At 40.0% G+C, this 25,977-nt stretch overlaps 1 protein-coding gene across 2 annotated transcripts in view; it reads right to left on the bottom strand.

The window, feature by feature from the left end:
• The window catches only part of LOC105830700 (rho GTPase-activating protein 7), a 221,307-nt gene that overhangs the window by 45,752 nt on the left and 149,578 nt on the right, over positions 1-25,977 (bottom strand). For both annotated transcript variants that reach the window (XM_028189375.2, XM_036285229.1), the window contains exon 9: positions 8,612-8,683. In XM_028189375.2, the coding sequence (XP_028045176.2) occupies positions 8,612-8,683 (72 nt within the window). The remainder of the gene's footprint in view (positions 1-8,611; positions 8,684-25,977) is intronic.

The following is a 25,977-nucleotide window of genomic DNA, read 5'->3' as shown; positions in this document are numbered from 1 at the left end:
TTTCACCAAATTCTATAAGATATATCTCCTGTCTGGCCAAAGGGGCGACGCGTAACTGTGTAACTTTCAATATTAGCGGCTAAGTCAAATGGATGAAGGTTTGGAGTACGCCGTTTCGTGTACGCGTCGATACAATTTATTTCTAGAAATAAAGATTCATGGTAATTCAACGCGCACATCGTTAAGAATTACAAATTGCCTCTCGCATTTCGACGAGTAATAAACGTCGTTGCGGGACGACGGTGCATTATTTTTATCTGCGTAGCCCCAGCGCGGCTCTACTTCTCGTTATAAATACTTTTTCGTCGAGAATTTCCCTACGGTTCGTAGGATATTTCCGAAAATACATTGAGGATGTGACCTCTGTGGTAACTGTAACAGGAAGAGAATGAAAGCGGAAGAGAGGAGAAACTAGGTGTGAAAAGGTCACTTAAATGAAGCTGTTGCCATACTGTTGTAACTAGGCGCTCCAGTTTCTTCGATCTGTTTGCGGTTTTGCATTAAAGACACGGGAACTGGGTGAAGGTTTCACCGCGTCGGATTGTCTCGCGATGTATTTCCGCTTACGCGATTATTTATTATTGCAGGGGTGTCCGACTTTGCGCTTTATTTCCGACAAAAGTACGAGTCCTACATCATTTATTAAACAGTCGGACAACTTGTCACAAGCTGATGCTCGAGGTGTGTGAATCGTGATTAATATAAATAACTTTGTCACATGTCACTTCACACAAAAGGACCAATATTTCAACGCACAAGTAGCAAAAAATATTGTATGGGCAAATCGATTATTGTCTGCTCGTGCAGATAGATACACTTGCCTTCGGTTCGTGCGTCCATATCCCACATTTACGGGCAATTAACCGATTCACCGAATTCATTACACAAATATCTATTATACAATTTTATTGCGGAATATGTAGAAGTTGTGTATAGAAACTTATTTTTCATATTTATGTCATGTTACATGAAGGATAAGATTGATTAATGGATTTATACATGTCCGCGAGAAATCATTGTTTTTCTTACCAATAAAGAATCTTTTAGTTGAATCCAATATGGAAAATCCCAACCAAGTTATACGCAAAGAAAGATTTAGAGCCAATAAAAGTGAAATATGTATAACAGTACCAATCAAGATGTGGTAAAAAAATAAACTGGCTATATTCTCTAATTGAACAATTATTATGAATGCATAACGTAGTCTTATTAGACTGAAATTCAAAGACTGTGGGATATTTACACAGCATTAAAAGCAGGTCTCGGACCGAAATAAAGTTATGGTTCCGTTTCAGTTACGGTTTAATAAAACATTTGAAAATTGTAACTTTCGATGTAACGGTTTCAATGTCTTGACAAATAAAGAAAATTGAAAATCATTTAAATAACGATTTTTTGGGGTTCCAGTTCCGGCTCTTAATTTTAATATCACTTAATAAATAGTAATAGTATTAATAGTATTTAATAATAATTTAAATAATTGAGTGTGTAGAGAAAACGAAGATTGAGTTAAATTGTCCCCATAAAGTCATTGCATTAAAAAAAAGAATCAAGAACTGGTAACGATTCTGATTCGGTCTAGGTTTCTGATTAAAAGTGATTTTATTTGTATTCGAAGCTATTGCTATCTGTCACTCATGGTTTCAACCGATATTCCCTGGCTGGAATCTCGTAAACAACTATCATTTCCCTAGGAGTTATATTTCCAGTGCCGATGTCACGTTTTCCAAGGCCTTGTAGGAATCATTTGCGCGACCTTCCAAGCGGGCTTGCACCCCGAGAAGAGTCCGAGAAGTCGAGCCGAGCCGGGCCGAAGATCACAGCCGTGCATAGCAATCAGCCTTCGCGGTGTTTCGCAGATATATAAATGCTCCTCTCTTGGAGCTAGCTCGCGAGGAGAGTTAATATTTCATGCTATCCTTAATTGGTAACGTGAACACGGGACGCGCCGGAAAAAATTCCACCGCTAAGTGAATTACTATAAAACGAGAGACGCTGAGCAAACTATTTATGGCTCGCGTCCTTCGAAATATTCCACCCTGACAGAGTCTACGATCATTAATTCGCAACAATTCGTAAGATATTATCATCATTCACGTACGGTATTAAATACTCATTAATTTTCATTGTGACATCCAATTTCGAGTTATAAGCGGAGAATTACCTAAGAGATTGTCCGATATCTTGGAAGCGCCGGGTCAAAGCCGGAATTTCCCTGGGTAGTCGTTTCCTCGATTCGATACGCAATTACGAACGTCCGAGGTGAGACAAAACGACGAACGGAACGGTCGATGATTCCTCGAAATGCTTTATTCGAACGATTAATTATGTCGCGATCATCTCAAGAGACCACTGTATCAGCAGCTGTGGTGGATTCTGGGTAGGAGACGAATAGTCCGTCTCGTCTCGGAGCCTGGGATGATTATGTTCCTTCGCGATGAATAGCGAGAGGGGAGGGAAAAAGGAAGACAAGAGGCGGCCACGAGAGAAGCGCCCCGACGTCTGGCGTCGTGCCAAGCCGGCATGGAAAGAAGGCAGAAAGAGCAGCACGTGCTTCCGACATCGCGCGATTTCGTGAATCGTGACTGTACGTCATGCGTCGCCGCGCAATGCCGTGCCCGTGCAATTTTAGTTCCACGTTCATTTGAAATTGTTTAGCATCACGAAAAAAGAGGAGCAGAGAGAGAGAGAGAGAGAGAGAGAGAGAGAGAGAGAGAGAGAGAGAGATCCCTCCTCTCTTTTCCTCGCGCTATAAATTCAGCCGGCAAACGAAACAGATGACCACCTGACACTCGTGACCGTTGGCGCGATGCCGCGACGCGTCGCGACGCCGGTGGCACGTCCAAGGCACACACCGGAGGAGTGTGAACGTTAATGATCGATTTATGCCCGCCGTTGACGCAACGCGTGATTCACGAAGGATATACGAGTCGATTTCTCGGGACGCCTCCCGCGTTAACGATCCGCTGTCAACTGCGCATAAAGCATATTGTTTTGTAAACTTTCCGTGTTTATACCGGCTGTAAGTGATTTTTTTGTATTCTCGCGTAAATGTAGATATAAAAAAGCGCCGAGTATACGCGCACAAGAAACGCCCTCAAAAATCTATTCTTATACAAAATAATTTTAATTTGGCACTACAAATGTATGAAATTTTAATAAAATTATATTTTCTCCCCCCCAAAAAACAAAAAATATATTTTCTCTACAAAAGTAATGATATGAAAAGTAATGAAGAAAATGTGCCAACTATGAAAATGGATGTTCATACAAACTAGAACATTTACTTTTACAAATAATTATCTGTACAAATATTACAAATAAATATTTTACTACAAAAACTTAGCGCCGCTAAACCGAATAATTTGTTTTAATACAAAATCGCTTTCTTACAATTTAACTTATATACTAAAATAATAATGATTTAAAATTACAATTTTTTGTAATTGAAATCGTAATGGCGTATAACATTATACACAGAGAGAGAGAGAGAGAGAGAGAGAGAGAGAGAGAGAGAGAGAGAGAGAGAGAGAGAGAGAAAGAGAGAGAGAGAGAGAGATGCATGCAGAAAGAAAAAAGAAAGAGAAGAAAAGAGAGGAAAAGAGATATTTATTTGTATTAAAATATTTATTTGTAATATTTGTACAAATAAGTATTTGTAAAAATAGATGTTCTAGTTCGTATGAACGTCCATTTTCATAGTTGGCGCATTTTCTTCATATCATTACTTTTGTAGGGAAGACAGATTTTTTGTTCTTTTTTGGGAAAAGATAATTTTATTAAAATTTCTCATACATAAAGAAAGTGTCTTTATTCCTCTTTCAATTTTCGACTTAAATATTTAGAAATTAATCGATTCAGCCGTTATTGAAATCCAATAATCTACGGAATCTCGCAAACGGCGTCTCGCGTAAATAGAGGCACGGCAGTGCTTCGCGCGCGTAGGCATTACTACCGTGCCTCTTGATCGCTCTACTTACGGAAGATGCAAAAGAGGCTAGAAAACTCGAAATTCTTTCCGCACGGAAAGCCGAGTAAGGAATAACGATAATGAAGCTGAATATAAACGAGCTGAATATAATAAATCTCCTTGTTTTTAACAAAAATGCTCTTCATAATATATGTAACCAGTAATTAGTGCAGAATAATTACACTTTTAAATATTTTTTAAATATATATATTTTTAAGATAAATCTCAGTAAAAGATATTTCTTATAATCTACAAGTTAATTTAATTGTAAAAGTATCATATAAAATATTTTCATTTAGAAAAACTTGATAAAAATGTTTCATATCTAAAGTTTTCTTTGAGCTTTTTCTTCCGAGAATCCAGGCGGCGGCTTTGTGTGTAAACTGGCTTCTGTAGAATAATAAATAAACAGCGTGTCTCTCTCTTTCTCTCTCTTTCTCTTTCTCTTCATAGCAGAAATATAAAATCGTTTTATCTTGAAACTTTTATGGTTGATTTATGTCGTCCCAAATAACGCGAAATAAAATCACGCACGTAGTAACTTTTAAAAATGTTGACTTGAAAAAATGAAACTGCAAACAATTCTTTTTGCGTAAAATCAGTTATGCAATATGTGCAGATTAAGTTAATCCACAATTACTGATTATTTTATAATACAAATAAAATACAAATAATAAGGCACTCCAGGATCCCCTTGAAAATTTAGCTTGATACAAATTTGAAAACAATTTTTTATTAAACTGCCATAATGATTAAGTAAGACGCTCAAATTAATTGGTACAACGTCAAAACTTTTTGCAGCGTTGTTCATTACGTTTGAATATCATTACATAATTGTTTTGATGGTCTAACAAAAAATTATTTTTTGTATCCACACAGCTAAATGAGTTCGTATGCGTGAGTTTGCTATGTTCAGATTACTGCACGAATTATCTTGGCGATGATAAACGTGACGAAAGGATTAAAACTTCTATTACAAGCTGTCAGAAAAAAAATTTATATTGAAACTTTTGTATACAAACATGTGCGCTGCGCGCGATTAAGCTCAGGCTGCGAATAGGCCTGTCACATGGACACCGTCGGCTGAACGGTTGACGAAAAGTCGAGGCGTTAATGCGACGTAACCCGGCATAAAATTTTCCCTCCAGATTTTACGTGACGTTTGGAACATGCCGCGCTGCAGCGGCTTATGCAGCGTTCGCTTATGCAGCGACCGTACACACGCAGTATGTCGGGTAAATCTGTTTAATCACGATCGTCGTGAAACAGAATGGTCCCTATCTCTCCCTGCGATTTGTACAATGGATATGGGAGTGCCGGCGGCTCAACACTCTTTACGCGATCGACGTTAATCCGCTTGCGCATGATTAACACCGCACATGTCATTACGCAACGTATCTTTAAGCCTGTTTGCACAATTTCTTCGTGGTAATATAGAATATCGGCGTTCTATAATATTGTAAACAAATGCAGAAATTGAGAGAAGAAAATTTTTCTGAAATTTTTCAAATTAATTTATTTAAATTGCGCCGCACTTGTTGTTTCCGCGACGGAGAGAAAAATCCTTGCGATATTTCTAGAAATCCTTTTAAAAGGATGGCGCACAATAGAACCGATGTAACACAATTTGTTGGAGGATTAACGCGAATGATGAAAACTTTCCTTACCGTCTCTGCGATCGTCACGGTATTTTAAGATGCAAGAATAAAAGGTGTCCATTAAACTTGTTATTTGGATGCAGTGCGACGGGTAAGCTGGATCCCGCCAACACTCAACGGGAAATTTTATTTTCCGCCTGTTGCGCATGCAAAAAGGCGCATTGCTACGTCGATTCCTTGCCGCGGCGAGAAAAACACGCGCGTATCTCGCTCGCCTGCGTACCGATAGCATGACCGGAGGCACATAAATTTACAGTTATAATGGATCTAACTTATTAAACTTGCAAATTACAGTTATATGTAACATCGAGTTATTAAACAAATCGAAAAATTACAATCGGGCGCGTTTAAATAATAAATCACAATTACATTAAATCTCGGCTTCCGCTTGATCACGTTGCAATTTTTATCAACACAAGTTTAAGTGTATGGGAATCATAAATAATCGCAAGTCAAATGAAATAACCTTTCTAATAAATTTCTCTTTCTCCCTCATTTTCTAATTTCACTCAACATTTCTATCAAAATTAATTATTAATCTCCTAAACTATGCCAAAGGAATAAGTTGTTATGGAAGAAAAATTTTCCGAATTACAAGGATACCTAGTCAATGCGTGTTTTTCGTCGGCTCATATTTCTTCGCAATGCATAACAACGCCTCGTACGCAAATGGAGTCCTCCCTCAAATCTGCTGAGAGAGCGTATTGCGCGCACGGAGGTATGCACGTGTACATAGGGAAAGGACTAATGCCTCGTGTTCAGCAGTCATTAACGTCCTTGGCACGGCGAGTAATTCCAGGTCTTTCTTCAATTTCAAGAGCTAATGCGGGAATAATATTCACCCGGACACCGTCGGACGCGTGATTAATGGCTCGCGTAATTTTTCACTTCGCCTAGCCGCACTGATTTACATCTACGCGGATCTTGCCTCCTGGCTAAGCGTCGTGCAACGTAAGGCGAGATTTATGTCACCAGGATATCGCCGGTAGAATGAAATCATTAAATCCACGAGATATTTTATTCAACGCTATGTAGAACACGGTGTAAGTCTGATGAATGAAACTTTTTTATCTCTCTTTTTTTTTTAATAGTCACGCATTTTTACAGATTTCTCGCGACATTAATTAATTACGGCGCGTAAAAGTGGGGCTTCTTTAAGAAAAATTATCAGCTTGATCGTACAAAAGTTTATTATTCTTCTTAAAGGAACACTAAAAGAAAAGACGAAGGGTGTAGGGTTTCGAGTTTTCGAAATCCTCCAAGGCCTCCAGGATTTCAAGATAACTGGGTGGTCCTGATGGTTCCATAGGAACAAAACAGTACGTATATGTATACAATGATATCCCATTCTGTCTAACAAAACGTTACTCGAGCCTGTCAGACTCGAAGAAGAAGGTCAGAAAATTGATCCGACGGTCGGTTTAAAAAAAAAAAATTGAGCCTGGCTGTCAGACATTGAACTCTTCCGCGAGTTCTCCTTTGGCTGCAAACGTAAAACAATACCTCGCTAATGGCAAGAAGAAGGCATCGGCGACGCAAATGCAGCGGCAACAATGCGCCGGTACCGCAATAACGAACGCATTGTTGGTAGGCGCCGCGACAAAGGGCCCGGCATTATGAGACGTATTAACATGTCCGGGCGCATCAAGCCTTCTGCCCCCTTAATAATTTACTTTCTCGCGCGCGACGACCTGATCCGCCGCGATCTACCCACGTGTCGCTCGTTACTACTCCTCCATCCGCCGTGTCCTGGCGCTACGTGGCCACCGATGCGCCGCAGAACTCGCGTATTATACTGCCGTATGAATAACTGCTTTGCGACATCTGAATTGGCAGTCGGACCCAGCAAAATAGTCACCAACTATGTCCATGGTAAGATCATTAATTTCATATGCAGTAAGATTATTTATCATGTCATCTTATCCATAGATGGTTGGGTAGAACAATTTTGCTGCATTATCTAAAAACTTAGCGAGATACAGATTTGAAAATAATTTAGAACGTTAAAGTATGATGAGGCTACAAAAAGTTTCGACATTCTAGCAACCGATTTAAATGTCCTACATATTAGGAAAAAAATTTAGTGCTTTTCGCAAAAACTGTTGAGCTAGGATATTTTTTAACATCAACCAAATATTTTATTTTATTTAAAAATTTCATTATTCATATTTTTGGTTCATAGAATAAAGCATTTTTTCTAGTACGTAATTATTTTGTTCTTTTTAAAATCTGTATCAAATTAAATTTTTAGATACTTTAGCAAAATTTTTTAATACTTTAGAATTACGTTCTTTTCGCAAAATTTTCAGAATTAACTACATTTAATGTATTTCATTACTTCTTTTCAAAGAAGATAAAATTTAGACTGAGTTCCGTTATAAATTTTGCCGTACAATTTTCTAATTTCTCTACACCAACTGTTTCTCTTTGAAGAGGGTCCTGAAAAATGATGCCAAATCCCTCTTTTTTCGAAAACAAACAAAGCTACATGCGTTTCAACGCGTGCGGCCGTTTTGAGACGAAGAGCCCATGTGAGACAAACCACATGGCCCCAGATAGTACTTGAAAAAATGTCGTGAAAATTATGTCGATGATAATCTCATCGCCATTAAGATAATGTTTCCCAGAATTTATGTGCTACAATATCACTGTAGCGACGTAGTTTCAAATGAGTTAGAATTTGTCGAAGGTTTAGGGTAGTTTATCTCCCTCAAGGAAGTAGAGACTTGGAGGATAACAAAAGGTTACACTCCTTCCCTACGCCCACTTAAATTCCCATTATGTACTTCCAGGACATCTAAATCCTCGGGATGAACCAAGTGATTTAGATTTCATCTAAAATTACTTCCTTTCAGTTCGTGTTTAGTTATTTAGTGTACTCGTTCAATCTCGAGGCAATTTAAAAGGATTTTGACTGGGATCAATAAATCTTAACTACGAACTTGTTGTTCATTGTTTTCCTGATATTTATCGAAACACTTACCTTCATACATTTGCGCGTATTGCGGGAATCCGGCAGCTCTCAACCATTTGCAAGCTTCTTGCGCCTCGATTTCTGAAACATTACAAAATTACTAATTAGTGTTAATCATTCAGAAAGAATTTATTTAATGTTATATAAAGTGATAAAATTAATGATATTTATAAGAATAATATTTATACGTAAAAATAAAAGAGATAAAAATATCAAGTTTTAAAAGCTTGATAATACAAGATCAAAATATTTATGCAAATTAATTCAAAATTAATCGAAAAAAGACGTGCGAGAAATATTTAAAGTTGATCGCAGAAAAATCGCTAGAACGACTAAAGAGATATCTTGGAAAGTCAGTCGCCCCGCTGAGACTAAGACGACGAGAATTCATAATCGAGATCCAGGCGATCGCATATCCGCAGGGCGATAAAACATGGGTAGCCATCAGTATCGATATCGCGACGGCGGATTTATCGATTTCCTTAGCAGCGGGTAGCCTTCGCGAATGAACGGCCAATGTCTTTATTTTCCGGATGCAAGCTGGAGTATTTCATCCATGATACGTCAGTAGTTGAAGCTTTTAGCTCGCTCGTCGATTAATCTATGAACACTATTAGCTGCGCGTATCATCATATTTCACATATCAAATATGCTACACTTTTTGGGTGTAGTTTTTGGGTCATTCATGTTTTATAAATTATATCTGAATATATGTGTATAATATAATATAATACATTACACATATAAAAATATATATTATAATATGCGTATAAATATATAACATATGATATTGACAATTCGAATATCTATACATACAAAAATTTTGGATATTTTTTGTGCTTAACTAATAAGATATTTCAAAGGCAATAAACTTGTAACTTTAACATTTACATAATTATTCGTTTCATGAGTGTCCTTTATGAAATGCAACGCGATGACAGCATCATTGTGGTGCAAATTCAATGGAGAGGGGGAGAGGGGGAGATAAAACTAAGTTACGGGAAGTCATGCGAGGTCGACGACACGAATTTACGTAAGTAGCCATGCGTTCATGTATGTATTCATGTATGTATATTCACGTATGCCACTTTATAGACATGCAAATGAACCGTCTCGCTCCTAAGTGCCAACCAATTGCGTTCAGATCTCAAGTCTAAGCATGAAAGGGATGCTTAGGACACTTTTCTCTTTCTTTCAATCGCGCGCGCGCTTCACGAAATATAATGATGTTAATTCTATCAATTGTGAGCTTTGTTCGATTACATCTTTCTATCTGAGATTTAAATTATTGATGGAGGGAGCAAATGTTTATTATAAACAAATAACATTTGCGCCTTTACAGGGTATACATTTCAATGCGTCAAAAGGGCAATCGTGACGAGAGTAAGTGGGTGTTTGAATAAACGACGTTCACGTTAGGGAAAAAAATAATAAACGAGAAATATGGTAGAAATGTAATCCAAAGAGCGAATAAAAAATCGCCAGAGAGGAGGATACGGACGAACAAGACGATGAGGAAGCGGATGAGGAAGAGATGTTCGCCTTCACTGCCGCGGAGATCGTTACGGCAACTAACGCAGTCGCTCTGCGGACGCGTGGGCGAATTATAATGAGATAAAGTATCTGTGTAAACGTTAAAAATATCCCTTTCGCGCGCGCGCGCACACACGTTGAAATCCACGAATAATAATGTGCAGAACCGACGTCGTCGTTTCCGACAACAAGGAAGGGATACGCGCGTTAATGCCTCGGGTTCGCAAAAATTGACGACGGAGTCGAGTATCAGAAAAATGTAAGAGTATCCCAATGTATCACTTGTTATGCCGCGCTTATCGATGTAGTTTCTATTTTTCGGTTTAGAGGGAACACGAGAATAGAATTTCTTGCGTCAATTTTCACATTTCCATTACTGCAAACAATCACATCCGGTTTAATTCCGCATGTTCGCATTATCGAAATATGAGCTCATCAAAGTTACATCGGTTCCAATAAAATTCACGGATCGATTGAAACAGCGGTGAAGTCGGACGTTCACGGGGCGAGCCGTGGTTTACCGTAGCGAACCAATTAACAGGCTAATTAGGAAGCCTTCAAGAGTACAACTGACCCTCGATGCAAACGTCGGTTGACCGCGCAACAATTGGAGTTAGAAGATATACTCTCTCTCTCTCTCGCTGGAGAGATTCGCAAACGGAGGGTGTTTTCACACAGAGTGACACGCCTACGTGCCGCTTTTGTACAGAATGTAACTGGAAGTTAAAAGCAGCGACCTACCGCAAAGTATTATTCACCGTATTATTCCGTAGCAAATTTCTGTCACGTGTTTGGCCTCGCGAGCGTACAAGCGGGATAAGTGAAGAAAGTTGTACGTTGAAAATTATCATCACCGCATGAATAAAAGAGACGCGGAGATGTAACGGCTTAAAAGCTTGACCGTGCATATGGAGTGCATTTTAAATATTTATTTCATATCTCTCTCAATTATTTTATATTCGCTGAATTAGACAAAGAGTATCTTCATTTGTATCACGATTTCTTTCATAGATTTACAGAGTTCCGTCAAAATTAATCGATGCGAATTCATGATATTTCTTCGTGGATAGAAGAGAAATATATATTCCACAAAAGCGCGAATATAGAAACGCTGGTGACATACGCTGCGTACGGAAACGAGTTCAGGCTTGGCTGGCGTTAATCCTTGTTGCAAGCAGTAATTTCATTACCTCGTCCCTCGTGGATTTTCTTTGATCCCCGAGGGCTGAACATTAATTAAACGGCTTCGCGATGCGGCAGTTTGTTCGAGTTGCGGTCCGTCACCGCATGCGGGGTCCTATTTTTTCGGATTAAGAGTATCCGCACGCATCGTTGATTAATGCGGGACGGCGCGCCGCCATCCGATTTCAAAGTATCGACGTTCTTTGCCGTTCGATCTAGTTTGCGCGCTTACCGGACGGATTAAAAACGCGCAGTGTAAAATACGATATTCCATTTAAACTTAATCCTCCTCGGTCCAATATCATTTTTAAACTCTAACTTTGTCTTCGATACACGGTATGGAATATCCGAAAATCAAAAGCTCTGTACATCAGTTCTGTTTCAATACCTACTCATACAAAAGAAGAATTAAAAACACTATATTCTAAAATTCACAAATAAAAAGTATATAAAACAGAAAATAGTATAAAATAGTAAAATAAAAGGTAATAAAATATAAAATTATCATTATCATCACGTATATTTTATATATTATTTTATTAAAATATTTTGATACTGAATATTTTGATATTTGTATTTCAAATGCTAAAATATTCATACTGAATATTAATATCGATATTAAATTCGTATTAGGTTATTATAAAATTCGGACGTAGCAGTACCGGCGATAAGTCCAAATTTATGCAGCACGTTTGACGTCAGTCGGGTCGAGAATTAGAAAAAAGTTGAAGTAGATTCGGGGAGGGGAGTACTATAAAAAAAAGTACCAGTAGTTTTATGCAAAGATCGAAGTTGAAGGACAGCACATTTTCGCGAAAGCGCGCGCACCACGGGCGTACTTTGCAAAATGCACGATTGCTCATGGATCCGGGTTAAGTGTATGCATCCGAAATATTTTTTTTCTCAACCAACCGTTGCAGTTTTCACGTGGCATGAGGGTCCAGTAATGTTCACGTTTCTGTCGGAAAATCCGTGAGAAAAACATACTGACAACATCGTCCTGCAACGGTTACGACCTTAGGCAGAAGTCTTCTGGGATAAATTCTTTCCTCCTTTGCAAGAGTGAAAACTGAGTTAAATGTAGCGGAAATATTCACAACTTCTTATCCTTGAGTTTACCAACGACAATCGGCGATAAAAATGTACTATGACGACATCGCGGGAGAAGATTCGAGGGAAAAAGGGCAAGTTTTAGTGGAATAGTGTGTACATGGTAAATAATGGGAGACAGAGAAAATTCGCAATTCCAATCAGTTCGGAGATTCGATCTGTTTAATCAATAAGTAATCTTTGAAAACAAATGGTTGCTTCTTTGAATGCGCTCTTTACGACAGATAGCGTAGGTTTGTAAGATCCATTATATATCCCACGTGCATTCTTTGAGCCGCATATTCCACTTAAACGGTTTATTATGACAAATCGAATTTCTCTTAAACGGGTTTATTGATCGTACAAGCAACATCGTCGTATATCTATCGCCAATCGAGTGCGATAAATCGCGGCATTGGAGTGGGTCATGGTCCAGCGGATATGTTATTGTTTTCGTATATTGCATTTAACGGCGGACTGGCGCCAAAGATAATTTCTGCCTCCGGTGGGCGTACGTACGCGAGCGTATAGACAAGCGTCATGCGTATTGTAAAAACTGTCTCGTGCAAGATTTATCTTCAATGTTATGCAAGCGTTGAAAACGCGGATGAATCACCACGCGACGTAATGATTGCGCGCGCAATCAAGGAAAAGGAAAGGGTTCAAAAGAAAAAGTTGCGTGTTGCAGTCGGAACAAGAGGATTTTCGTTTCCGTATTCCACAATAGAACGCCGTGCGATGATAATGATGTAACTGTAGTAGCGAAATAAAGAAAACTGTGTATTCATAATGCGTACTCGCTGCAGGTAAGAATTCAACTTCCTCTGTAATTACTTTGCGCTTATTATTATTTTATGGTGCCACGTCGTACCTATTACTACTTTGTGTTAAACTTTCTCGTTAGAGGAACGCATTTATTCAACATGTCTACGTTATATAGAGAGAAATGGATTAGCGTAAGGGTACTTGTTGCTCGCCATACTCCTTAATAATATATCGTGCGAGTCAACGTTTCCTATTTCCCCTCACCGAAACGTGCGATAATATTAAGCGCATACTCAACAATTTCTTACATAGCTCCTATATTATGTACCACTCCTATATATTATGTAATAATCTAACCGTGTCGGCCCCTGAAAGATCTCTTGCAATTCGTCCCCTTTACTCGACAACTCAACCTTTGTTCAGTGATATACGGCAACGTTGTGCCCCGTTTACGGCCTTCCATTGCATAAACATTTGTCTAATGAGTACCACGCGAGTTGGCGATCATAAAGGCAATTGAAATTTTTACACTCGCTCAGCCGTTCAGACGGAAACGTGTTAATCCTTGCGAAAATACGTGGGAACGCTCAGAGCCTTGAAGAGTCAAGGACTAGAAACAAAAACTTACACAAATATAATATTCAAGTTGCTAAGAGTAAAGCTGGGAATAAAAATGCATTTCAAAAAAAAAAAAAAAAAAAAAAAAATCGTAACTGAAGTTTCTTTTTTTACAATTTCATAAATTATCTCGGCAATTTTGTTCTACAAATGAAACAAAACTCGAAATTATTTCATCTGTTACTATTAGCATTAAAATATAACAAAAAACTGATTTCTCTCTCTCTCTCTCTCTCTCTCTCTCTCTCTCTCTCTCTCTCTCTCTCTCTCTCTCTCTCTCTCTCTCTCTCTCTCTCTCTGTCTTTCCCTCCCCGTCTCTCCCGGTCTCTCCCCGACTCTCCCCGTCTCTCCCGGTCTCTTCCGTCTCTCCCCGTCTTTCCCCGACTCTCCCCGTCTCTCCTGGTCTCTCCCTGTCTCTCCCGGTCTCTCCCGGTCTCTATCCGTCTCTCCCGGTCTCTCCCCGTCTCTCTCCGTCTCTCCCGGTCTCTCCCCGACTCTCCCCGTCTCTCCCGTCTCTCCCGGTCTCTCCCGTCTCTCCCGGTCTCTCCCCGTCTCTCCCGGTCTCTCCCCGTCTCTCCCGGTCTCTCCCCGTCTCTCCCGGTCTCTCCCCGTTTCTCCCTATCTCTACCCGTCTCTCCCCGTCTCTCACGGTCTCTATCTGTCTCTCCCCGTCTCTCCCGGTCTCTCCTGGTCTCTACTGGTAGATATGGGAGAAACGCAATTGAATAAATTGCAAGTAGCACAGAATCGGGCTATGCGAGTAATATTATAATGTAATAGATACACCAAAATAGAACATATGTTACAAGCGTTGCAATTTATGTTTATAAAACATGTATGTATATTTATATTTAAGATTTTACATAACTTGGCGCCAAATTACTTAAGAGATAGACTAGAAGTAATTAGTAATGAAAATGAAAGAAAAACAAGACAGGAACAGACTATCGCAATAAAATTCGTTAGAGCTAAAAGTGCGCAAAAAAGCGTGTTAGGAGAGCGCAAAATTATACAACACCTTGCCAGCAGAAATTAGAAGATGTGAAAGAATTGATCTATTTAAACGGATGTTAAAGAAGCATGTATGTAAATTTATGTAAAACATAATAGCTGAGAAAGCTAAATAAACTTCAATCAATTCACAATCCCTCGATTATTATCGCGTCATCGTACATATTATGTATTACATAACTCGTAACATGTGTCGCACTGACGTGGCGCGCGGGGCGAACGTTTTTTGCGTTTAAAGAAGCGGTAAAGATGTCGTCTGAGGTGCGTCGTTCAACAAATGCGGATCAGCGGGGTGTAAAACGCGACGCTGCATGCTGCGTGACGGCACGGCGCGTTGTCACATTGACAGAGCCGAGAGAAGGCGAGGAGGAGGGCTCTCCGGATTCTTCCTCGCGTCGATTTGGGACTTCGAGTCGGAACCGGTTAGCCGCTTTGCATAGGATCCTCCTTCGTGATTTGCAAAGCGCGCTCGCGCGCTAGGACTCTTTCTAAGAAGATGAACGCGGCTCGATAATAATCATCAAGCAATGCTCCGTCATTCGGAGACCAGTAATTATGTGGGGGGGAGTTATGGTTCATTACGGCGAAACGTTGAGAGATTTATCTTTACGTCTCTTCGCCGCAATAATAAAATAATAATTAGAATGTAGTACGTTACATTATAGGATCTAACAATACTCGTTAATTATTAAATATAACAATTGCAATTAATATTAATTATTAACACGGTGATCCTTGACTTTCTTTGATACGTCTGTCAATAATTATGTTCTCAAAAACGCGCTAGTCGGGATGTTTCTGAAACTCATATCTCCAACTCCGAAAAGTTATTAATATTTCTTTCACCGACACGTGCAGTGCGCGTCCCGTTGACCCGTTCGAAGTTCAACCGTCACATTTCGAGGGCAACTGCCAACCCGAACCAGCGTGCCTCGCGGTCAAACACCGGCGAACTTCGTATTTCGTTTGGCCACAAAGATAAATCTACTCGGGGCAAGCGGTGGAGGCGGAGGTAGAAAAAGGAGAGAAGAAAAAAAAGGTCGAGCCACGCCTTTGTCCTACGACGACGTCCACGGATACTTCCATCGGGAAAAGTAACGGCAACAAAAATAAAATGAAACGGACGAAAACGTTCCGCGAATTCCTTTCGTATGGGAGGAAAGAATCGGACGTTTTTTTTCCGCACGGAATAATATTTGATCTGCGCGATCGCGTATTTCCACGGATTCTCCGTTAATTAAAGCGGCGACTTCCCCCCGCCTTTTCGTCGTTTTCCTTCATTAACGATGAGGTGGAAACGCAACCATTACATTCGCGGCTTCATACGTATACCTCCGGCCTCATCCGTAAGTTCTTAAAGACCGGCCCAACCCCGGCCGCTAACTATCGTGTACGAAGCGTATCATTTGCGAGAACGATGCGTTCTCGCGGGCGACGAAATCCATTATCGTGGGAGTGCTGGGTGATGATTTATGTCTCGTGCGAGGAGAGACGAATTAATGCGCATTACATGAAAATGCCATGTGCGCGCGGATTTGTCGTCCCTTAAGACGTCGTTGGGCTTCAATTTTCTCTGACTAAAGTTTTAAAATTTTCGGAGGCATTAAAATTTAAAAAAAAATTATAAATTTTCGAGAAAAGATAGAAAAAATAGAAGATATTAGAGAAAAATAGCGAAAAACAAAAAAATAAAATATAAAGATGTTTTTTAAAAGTTTTTCTTAGAAAATCAAAAAGTTTTCAATTTTTCTATTTTTTCATCCGTTAAATAAATTTTTAAAAATAATTCCAGAATAATTTTCGGCGTTTACAATCCTCTATCCTTAACTTTTCGATTTGTAGTCGTATTTCTTCTTGTAACTTTATCTAATGTAAAAATCAGGGGCTGGGGTGAGAACTCGAGTATTTTTATTTTTTTTACTTCCTTCTGAAAAGCGCTCGAAAGTTTCACGTTTCCGGCAATTAAAATTCAAGAACAAGGAAGAATATCTGAATGAGAATCTTTAAAAGCTTCCCTGGTTGAAGAATTGTCTAAGAATACTCTCATTGTGTTCCTTATCGTAACTTGAGAAATTATATGGTCATAAGAATTATTAATTCTCAAAGTATATTATTCTCGCAATCAACAAATGTTCATTATATCTCCCACTGTTATACAGATATTATCAATATATAGTATAATGTAATATAAAAAAATAATTACAAAATATGTACATGTGATCGTACACAGAATAAGTGCATATATACACAAAAAAAATAATGCTATATTAGCAGCATTAGTCTAATTGAAAATAATCTTGTTAATTAAATAACAATATTAATAAAACAAATACGTCACGCTTAATATGTTATTTCATTACTTACTATTAATACATTAAAAGTATTATTTTTAATCAGACTAATAGTGTTGGTATATTACTTTTGCCGTATATATTTGAATTTAACACTGCTGACACGAGATTTTCACGAAAACATTTTAACCAAGACACAATTAGAAATTAAGGAACTGTAAATTTGCAGATTGCTCCATTCCGGAATCGGAGAGATTGTCTATAAGAAATCCCGATAAAGTTTCTGCCACGGTCCTTTGCGTGACTGTCGCTGCAGTCGGATTAACTGTCACGCGCGTGTCTGCATCTACACGGAGAGGGATCCGATCCGAAGGGAGAAGGCGTGATCACGCGAAGATCGGCGCGGACGAAGGGAAGGGAAACCGAGGGGGACAGAGAATGTGGCGGCAGTCATTAACTGGTAATAGCTCGAGACGACCTACCTCAACCTAAACCGGTAGAGAACAAACCCGTAGGTGGTGGTGGTGAGCGTGCCTGCCGAGATTATTTCGTTTTAACGAGATATCCGCGCGAGGTGTACTTACGCCGGCGATCTGTCATGCGCTTGTTATCGCCGCGCGATATTTTCCGCAATTTGACCGATCGGTTCGACCAAAAGGACCCATCTCTATCGATCAACTACTTGCCAAACAAAACGAGCCACCTAACTTATCCTCATAGTACGCTTTGCACAAAGTACAAAAGTATTTATTTATAACCTTGTTTATCGTCGTAAAATTTTGTAGTTAAAAATACTTGGAAGATATTTACGAGCATCACATATATGTATGTGTATAAATTTCGATATCTCTTCTGAGATACAGAATAAAGAATAAGGCATATAAAGATTTAATTACATATTTCTAACAAACTCTCTGTTATTAATATTCATCGTAATTGTGAAACAATTCTTCCGTTTTCTCTAATTTATAACATGCGAGATATTTCTCCGGAGGAAGAGACTTACGTATAAACGTCAGTGATAATTCGAAAGGACTTTACTTGGTCATTATACATTTTTATAGACCGTGAACGGAAATATTCGAGAAAATTTATAGAGTGCAAGGAGAGCACTGCATCTTTTTTACGCGGTAGCCGTTGAACTTTGACACTTTAAATGTTATTGCTCGTGGTAGATGTGGTAGAGCTCGTCGCTTTAATGATCTCTTCGGGGCGAAAACTTTATTGCAAGCTTGCAACGGCAGTGTGTGATTTGCTAAAACGAGAACACGTGAGATTGTTACCACAGTACGATCGTATTCATTAGTTAATTCTCCACGATAAATTTTAAACCAGTATGATCTCGCTTCTCTTAACGTGACTGAAAAAAAAGATTGATGGAAGAATGACAATAAATTACTGTCATTCTCAGTACTGAAGGGTTTTACGACGAGACGAGAGCAATTGAGGAGCTCTCTGTAAGAAATTTAATATCAGTTAGGTAGTTTTCCATTTCCTTAAGTGTTTCTAATTTGCTGCCATTTCTATGGTTTTACGCTCGTATAAAATGATATATTTACGGGGAAAAAATTAAGATTTAATGTTCAGAAAAGAATAAAGATAAAAGTATGTAAAGAGTATTAAGCAGACGTTAAACTTATTAAAATTTTAATACGTACAGATACTCACACTTATCTAAAGTCATCTTGATATGCTAATAATTAGAGAAGCTAAGTAGTAATTTTTATATTTATTCACTATTACGATATACATAGATAATATACATAGATAAATTAAAAAAATAAATTCTCCAGGGAAAGATTAAATAATAAAATATACGAGTTAATAAATTCAAGCCCACTGTTACAACGTTCTCATTTATCATACGTACAGCCGCTTAAATTAAAAGTCTGCAAAAAATTCGCAGTATCAGTGGCTTGTTAGCTGAACTCGCGATAGAAGGACTACTTCCGCGGGAAGTATAAGATAAATAGCCATGGTACAAGTAAAATGTCACCGTATCGAATGAGCCCTAATTGCCGACCGACGAGATACTCGAGTTGTCCTCGGATCGGAAGGCCTCATGATTTATTATTCTAGCATATCATATCGTGCGCTTTTTTGTTGTCCCGGCAAAACGGGGGCGTTTAATTGGAGATCAACGGTACAACATGATCGTATCTGACGATTCCAAATTGCCAACTGATACAATATATATAGAGAGGTCGTGTAAAAAATTCTAAGTGTCGCCAAATTATGCTTGTAACTTTTTAATATTTCGCTTCATAAATGTTCTATATACTCCAAGTACTCGATTTCATGTAAAAATTCAAGGAATAAAAATAAAATCCATTTTAAATAGAATAGAAGTAGAGTTTTGCCATTTCGACGTTCGCCTCTGAAGTTTATTTCGCGAAGTGCAAACTCGATAACTTGTGACTCAAAAGTCATCCCGACACTTTTGTGTCGAGAGGAGATCTATTTATGAGACTACTTTATACGTTTCTACATATATTATATACTTGATACTGCTTCAGGGTTAAGTACCGCGACCCGAAATGCGATAGTTCCCAACGTCTGATTTATTCGAATCGAAGGCGTGCCGTTAATTTAACGCGGAGTTAGAGGTCTCCGTTCCTCGCCGCGTATTAGCTACAAAACGCGCACGCACACGCGGATGCGGGCGTTGCACGGATACCGGTGCGCATATCTCATTTGAATATGCGTACACGCAACTCTGCCGCGCCGAGCCGCGCGATACAACGCCGGGTCCGGGTTTGCTAATGAACTGTATTATTTCCGATATACAGGTCGCCGATGGATTTGCATTAACACGGCTTTTATTGCAACTAATTAAATCGGCTTTTTAGGTTCCGATCTTGCGATCGAGACATCGTCCCCGCTCCGTGCGAACCTCGGGCTTGACAAACGCGGGTGCAGCGTCGATGTTTGAAGCTCGCGGGTGTTTTTTTTTCTCATTTGTCAACGCCGTGAGATATTACGGGAATATTATTCAGCGCGCGCTGGAAGCTTGCTCGCGCGCTGGAAGCTTGCTCGCGCGCGACTCGAATTTCACGTTCTGGAACGCAGTCTGTAAATTGTGCCTATCTAACGCCTTTCGCTGGAATTACAAGCCCGTATCGTTTAATTACGACTAGGTAAATTCTAGTAGAGGTTTCCTGTCGTTTATATCATTCTTATCTGATAGCACCGGCGCGTCTTCTTAGGTTTATCACCCTACCTTTTATTGGGACATGCCGCGAGACAGAAGTACCAACGAGACTAATAACCCTCGGCGTCGCAGGCAAGTCAAAAACGCTCACAAAAATTCAGATTCAGCATTTATTTAATCGAGATATTTGATCGTAGCGCGATGGACAAATGAAGAATTGCGAACGTTCCCTTTAATTTCGATGAAAAAAAATGACTTCGAAACCTTCGCCGTTTGTCGACGGGGACAATACGTCGTCGACGCTTTTCAGCGCACTTTATTATGTACAAATCGACTGTCGATGAGGCGCTAATGACTCACGCGCGCGTAAACCGGTGCGAAAAACGCGCGTGTCGCGCGCACGCCCGTGCACAAGAGAGCGGCGCGGCCGGCTGATTTACGAGAAGCCAGGTTGATAATTAGAGGCTAACGGTGCTTCGGACGCTGGCGGACCTCTTTTTCGCCGTCGAGCCTCGAACGTGTCACGGCTATCGCGACGCCTCTTGACACGAGATATAAATCGCGAATGACGGACGCGCAGAGGCGTATTTACGTCGAGGGACGAAATATTGACGGCGACCCGGAACGATAAAACTATCATAAATCCTATTCTCGAAACGATCGGTTTCAGAAATAGAGAACAAATTTGATGAGACAAACGAGTAAAAGGTCAATTGCGCAATGCAATTTCTCTCTAATTATTTAAATTATTTTCCCCGGAGAGCGGCAGGTTGAGATATACAAATTGCAGCGTCGTAAATCCCTCTACGCGGACAGTGCATATTGCACTTCCGGCAAATCGTTGCAAGCACGCCGCGAATTTGTCGATTGGTCGTCGTCGAACGGCGACGTCGCGTTTTCTCGCTGACAATGATTAATTTCTCACCGATCTTCGGGCGCGATACGCGGCGACCGACCGACCGACCGACCGACCGACCGACCGATCGGCTCCGTTACTCGGCCGCGAGGCAGGGGAGCGTGAAATCGCTCTCGGTTGCCGAACTCGCGTCAAACTTAATCGATCATCGGGAAGCGTTGCGCTATGCGCGGCGACCGGCCGGACTGCCGGGAGAAAGTCACGGTGAATACAGCTGCCACGGCGGGACGAAATTCCTCTTACCCGAGGAGGAACCGAAGAAAAGAACGGAGCGTGGCCTCTCGCGGGTCACTCGTTAGATTCCGGTATATTCAAGATTGGATTATGGAAATTCGTAGATAAAAGCTCGTAAATTCAGTGCTAACGCGTTAATGCTCCGCTGAAATTGCCCCCTTGCGGATAGACACGTATCTCGCCTTCAATGGTTTAGGTTCTCAGGACTCACAGTGATTTACGACCGTGCGTAATAATACTTCAACTTTCGCCGTTTGTGGATGGAGGAAGATAATTTTTTTTACCAATTTCAGAACTCGGAATCGATCTCTTTAATGGGATTTTAAAATGACAGTTACGAGCGTAGGGCCAGATGCGTTCGATTCTATCTATTTACCTCGAGAACGCGCGCAGAGCGGAAGATATCGATCGCATTTATCGGTAGCGAGTGAATTCACGAGAAAAAATTGATTGGTACTGGTGTTCTCTAGGATCAAGCGGACAGATTTCAAGCGAGAGATCTACCTTCGTAGAAACTTCCGTCTTTCTTGAACGCGACTGCTCTCCTCGCAACGGCAAAAGGGTTAAGAGAGTTTCTCTCAGGAAATTGTGTCGCCCCGCGGTGGCATGGGGTTAAATCGTTTGTGAAACCGGTTCGCGCAACAATAATAATTAGCTTACGCGGACTCGCGCATAATCACCGTCTTTACGCCTATAATAATACTTTTGCCGCGTATCCGCGAAGTCCTAATTATTATCGCGACGGTAACGACCGAAACTCTCCGGACCGAGGGCCGAGCTGTAATTTGCCTTCGCCTCATGGTTTGTATTATGCATTACGTACATGTAACGCGGCTCTCATTTTCGCGGGTTAAAAGAGAAAGAGAAAGAGAGAGAGAGAGAGGGGGGGGGGCACTTAGAACTGTCCTGTCGGCCGATAACGCGGGTATCCTCGAATAATGGAGTTTCTCCGGAACGACGACGTTGCGCGATAATGATATAGGGAAACTCAGCGAGCGCATCTGACAATATGCGTTTATCCACGGTTATTGAATATCCGCGCGAAAAAGTTAGAGTGAGCAGCATCGGGTGTGAGAATTGTTCCGTGGGCCTCGTCGATGACCGGGCGATTAGTCGCACGTGTTATTGTTATATACGCGGCCGGTGATTACTAATTCCTCGCACGCCGTTGTGTCGGTACGTAATAATTTATTAGATCCGCCGAGAATAATTATTATATTATTATCGTAAACATAAATCTAATTACACCGTAATAAATTGTATTATAACGTATTGTTGTACGTTGTGATACTGTAATTTACTAATTCTTGGCACGCCGTACGTTGTGGCACATAATAGTTTATCAGGAGAGAATAATATCACTAAGCATAAATCTCATTATGATGTAATAAATTATATTATAACACGTGCGTCTCACAGATCCTTCGGGAATATTTCGCCGTTACAAGAAAATAACCCGTGTCTCGACTACTTACGTTATTAAATTAAAAAGAAGAGAGACTTTCGTAAACATTTGAAACCTCCGTTATGCTGTTTAGGGCTGCCGAAGTTTGATGCGTGCTATCGACTGTTCTTCAGTTACAAGAAGGAGTATGTTATTTCACGGAGGAGGCGCGTGTGCACACGGAGGAGGCTCACGTGCGTGCAACACGTTGAACGCGTCTACTTGCTTTTATGAATACCGTGGGAAGAAAAACATAATAACAAAGAATTGGTCAGCCAGGTTGTATACACGCTCACGTGCCGTCACCCTTCCTCGCTTGAATGTCCCGGTCGTTTTGGGCCAGTCGCCCAAAGAAATTCGTAGCGCGCACAGGACCTCTCTCCTCTCTCCTCTTCCCTCCTTCCTTTCATCGTTCCCGAGCGTTCCCACCCTTTATCCTCATCGCGTATATCGCGGACCTACATGGCTTTCGTGACTCGACTCCGGGATAATCCACTCGCGCGGCCCCGAAAGATCTCCGGGGGTGGTCCAACTGGTTACATCATGAATTTATGAAAAACAATGTCCCGACCCCAACAGAATTCGTATAAAGTATCGAGGGAAACATGGCTGACTCGTATCTTACGTTTAATCTACACTCACAGAATTAAATGTCCGATATGTATAATTGGATGTAATTTACTTTGTCTGATATACTCGATAATATTAAATATACTGATATCAAATAATGGTTTACATTCAATGTTGTTCAATATAATGTTAATTGGTAATATCATTGTTAATATTATTTTTGTTTAAATTTACATTGCGGTCTCACGGCTCGTTTTGAATGAAAACTGATTTATTATCTACCACAATTTACAAATTTCGCCCTCAGCGAATTTGCGCACAGATTTCCGCAGTTAACGAACAACCGGGTGATTTAATATAATTATCAAGATGAACGGATTCCTTTATATCGTGACTCTGAGTTTCGCGATTATAATAACGGCCGTGAATTAAGTGATTGCAGGAAGAATCCGTCAAATTGGCGCGGGCGTCCGATAATGGCGATGATACGGTCCGGAAACGCTCGGCGGATTTTACAGTCTAAATCCCTCGCTTCTGCTTGGTGCACAACCGCCGCCGAGAAAGTAATTCCCAGAATCGTTAGTTACGACTCAAAGCTCGTCGCGCGCCTCGGCGAGCCTTGCGAAGCTCTTACGTCTTGCACTTCCGCTGGAACGGCCGTTCTGGAACTCTGGAACTAGAGCACGCAAATCTCCCCTTTCAGCATTCCTCGTTGAACGCACTTCCCGGATTCTGTTACGCGGATGAGCGATGAATCAGGAAGTTGTTTACATTCGATCATGAAATCTATCAACGTGGAAAGACAAGTTGCAGACTAGAAATGCAGAACAGCACAATAAATGGCAATGCAATAGGTTATTAATATAAACAGGAAAAATGTATTCCGTAAGACAAAAAATATATAACAATATTATTATACCGTATATTATTACAAACATAGAAGTAAGAACGAGAGAATAGTTTCAGGATGCAATAAAATTTGATAATATATTTAAAAATATGAATGTACACTTTTGTCCTCTTGCATTGTCAATTTACGTTCAGAATTAGTTTGATTATAAATTAATTATTTTTCCTTAAAGTTTCGATGCGCATTATATGTACATAAAAAAGATATGCATGTATAAATGGATTTTTTGAATGTCAAGCGTTGCTATATTTAAACTATAGCAAATGTTATATTCATACATTTCCTTTCTTAGCAGTATTAAATTATTTGTATATTTGTAATAAAAATAATGATATTAAAGTCAATGTCGTTCTCGGAACGGAAACCCGCAAACGTGTCGTCAAGTGAGATCGCACGATGAACTCGTACGCGACCGGCAAGCGTCACCACGAATAATTATTCAGGACAATGGAGAAAGCTTCGGCAGCTGCTTATAATCGCAACATCTTGCGACAAACACCCACGCGTCCTCGGACGATCTACGAGGCGGAAATCGCTGGGTTCCTCGACCGACATTATTCTTCCTCTCTGTATAATTCTTCGCTGTGAGAATTTCGTCATACGTTGCTTAACTGTTTTACACAAAGCGTTGAAATTAGGACGAACTCGTTGAATCTAATTTTCATTGCGTTAAATTGAGATCTGATTTGAGCGAAAATTCTCATTTAAACAAAAGAAAATTACGAGAAAAAATTTATTAAAACATGCTTTTAAACAAATTAAAAAAAAAACTGTAACTAAATTAAAAATTTTTATTTAACTGTATTTTAGAGGGAACAATTAGTTCCTTGTAATCTGTCAGATGATAAGAACAGATTTTTCGAAGAATGTCGATATAATTACGTTAATTGCATATAGTGAAATACAATTTACATTAATCATTTTAAATAAATGGAAAGATTACTTTCCCTCGTTGTGCGTTTTCATCAAAATTCATAATTAAATTTATATTTAGATTTTAAGATAAAGTTTTGAGTTGAACGACCTAAAGTTGATTAAAAAATGAAATAAATGTGTAACAATACGACGTTATCAGGGGATCATAAAAATTGCGAAGGATCCGTAATATACTCTTGCATCGATTTATCTAGCAGACGAAAAAGAGTCGATCGATTCATCGCCTTTCCCGGATCGCGTAGACTGAACGGCGCCGAGAGCCGCGGGATCGCAGACACGATCGTAACCACGAGAAAGTCAGCACACAGCTGCTCGCGAATGAACGGATCGAGGGAAAGGGAGGGCGATCTTGCACGCGAGATTTGCGTGTCGAAATTAATGCCCACGTGAAAATTGATACTCCGGCGATATTCACGATCGTCCGGGGCATCGTTAAAAATTGGTGCCGGCTCGCGCGGGCGCGTCCGTCATTCACCACCTACGAATTTCTAGAGGAAAGCGATACGACGCGGCTGACTTCGCGCTCGCCAACAATGCCGGTCTTGTTCTCTCACAGGAAATTCTCTCAGAGGTTCTTTTACTATTAGATTCTCTCGCCGAGATGAAGTTGTGCTAAAAACTCGGAAACTTGTGTTTCGTGATTTAACCATTACAGGTCATCGATAAATTTACAAAGGCACGGGTATTCTGGTTGAAATTACATACCAATGTTTCTATATTATAAC

This window comes from Monomorium pharaonis, chromosome 4 (genome assembly GCF_013373865.1).
Source record: "Monomorium pharaonis isolate MP-MQ-018 chromosome 4, ASM1337386v2, whole genome shotgun sequence".
Taxonomy (NCBI): domain Eukaryota; kingdom Metazoa; phylum Arthropoda; class Insecta; order Hymenoptera; family Formicidae; genus Monomorium; species Monomorium pharaonis.
The sequence above is the reverse complement of the archived record's forward strand: the minus strand, read 5'-3'. Positions and strand labels throughout refer to the sequence as shown.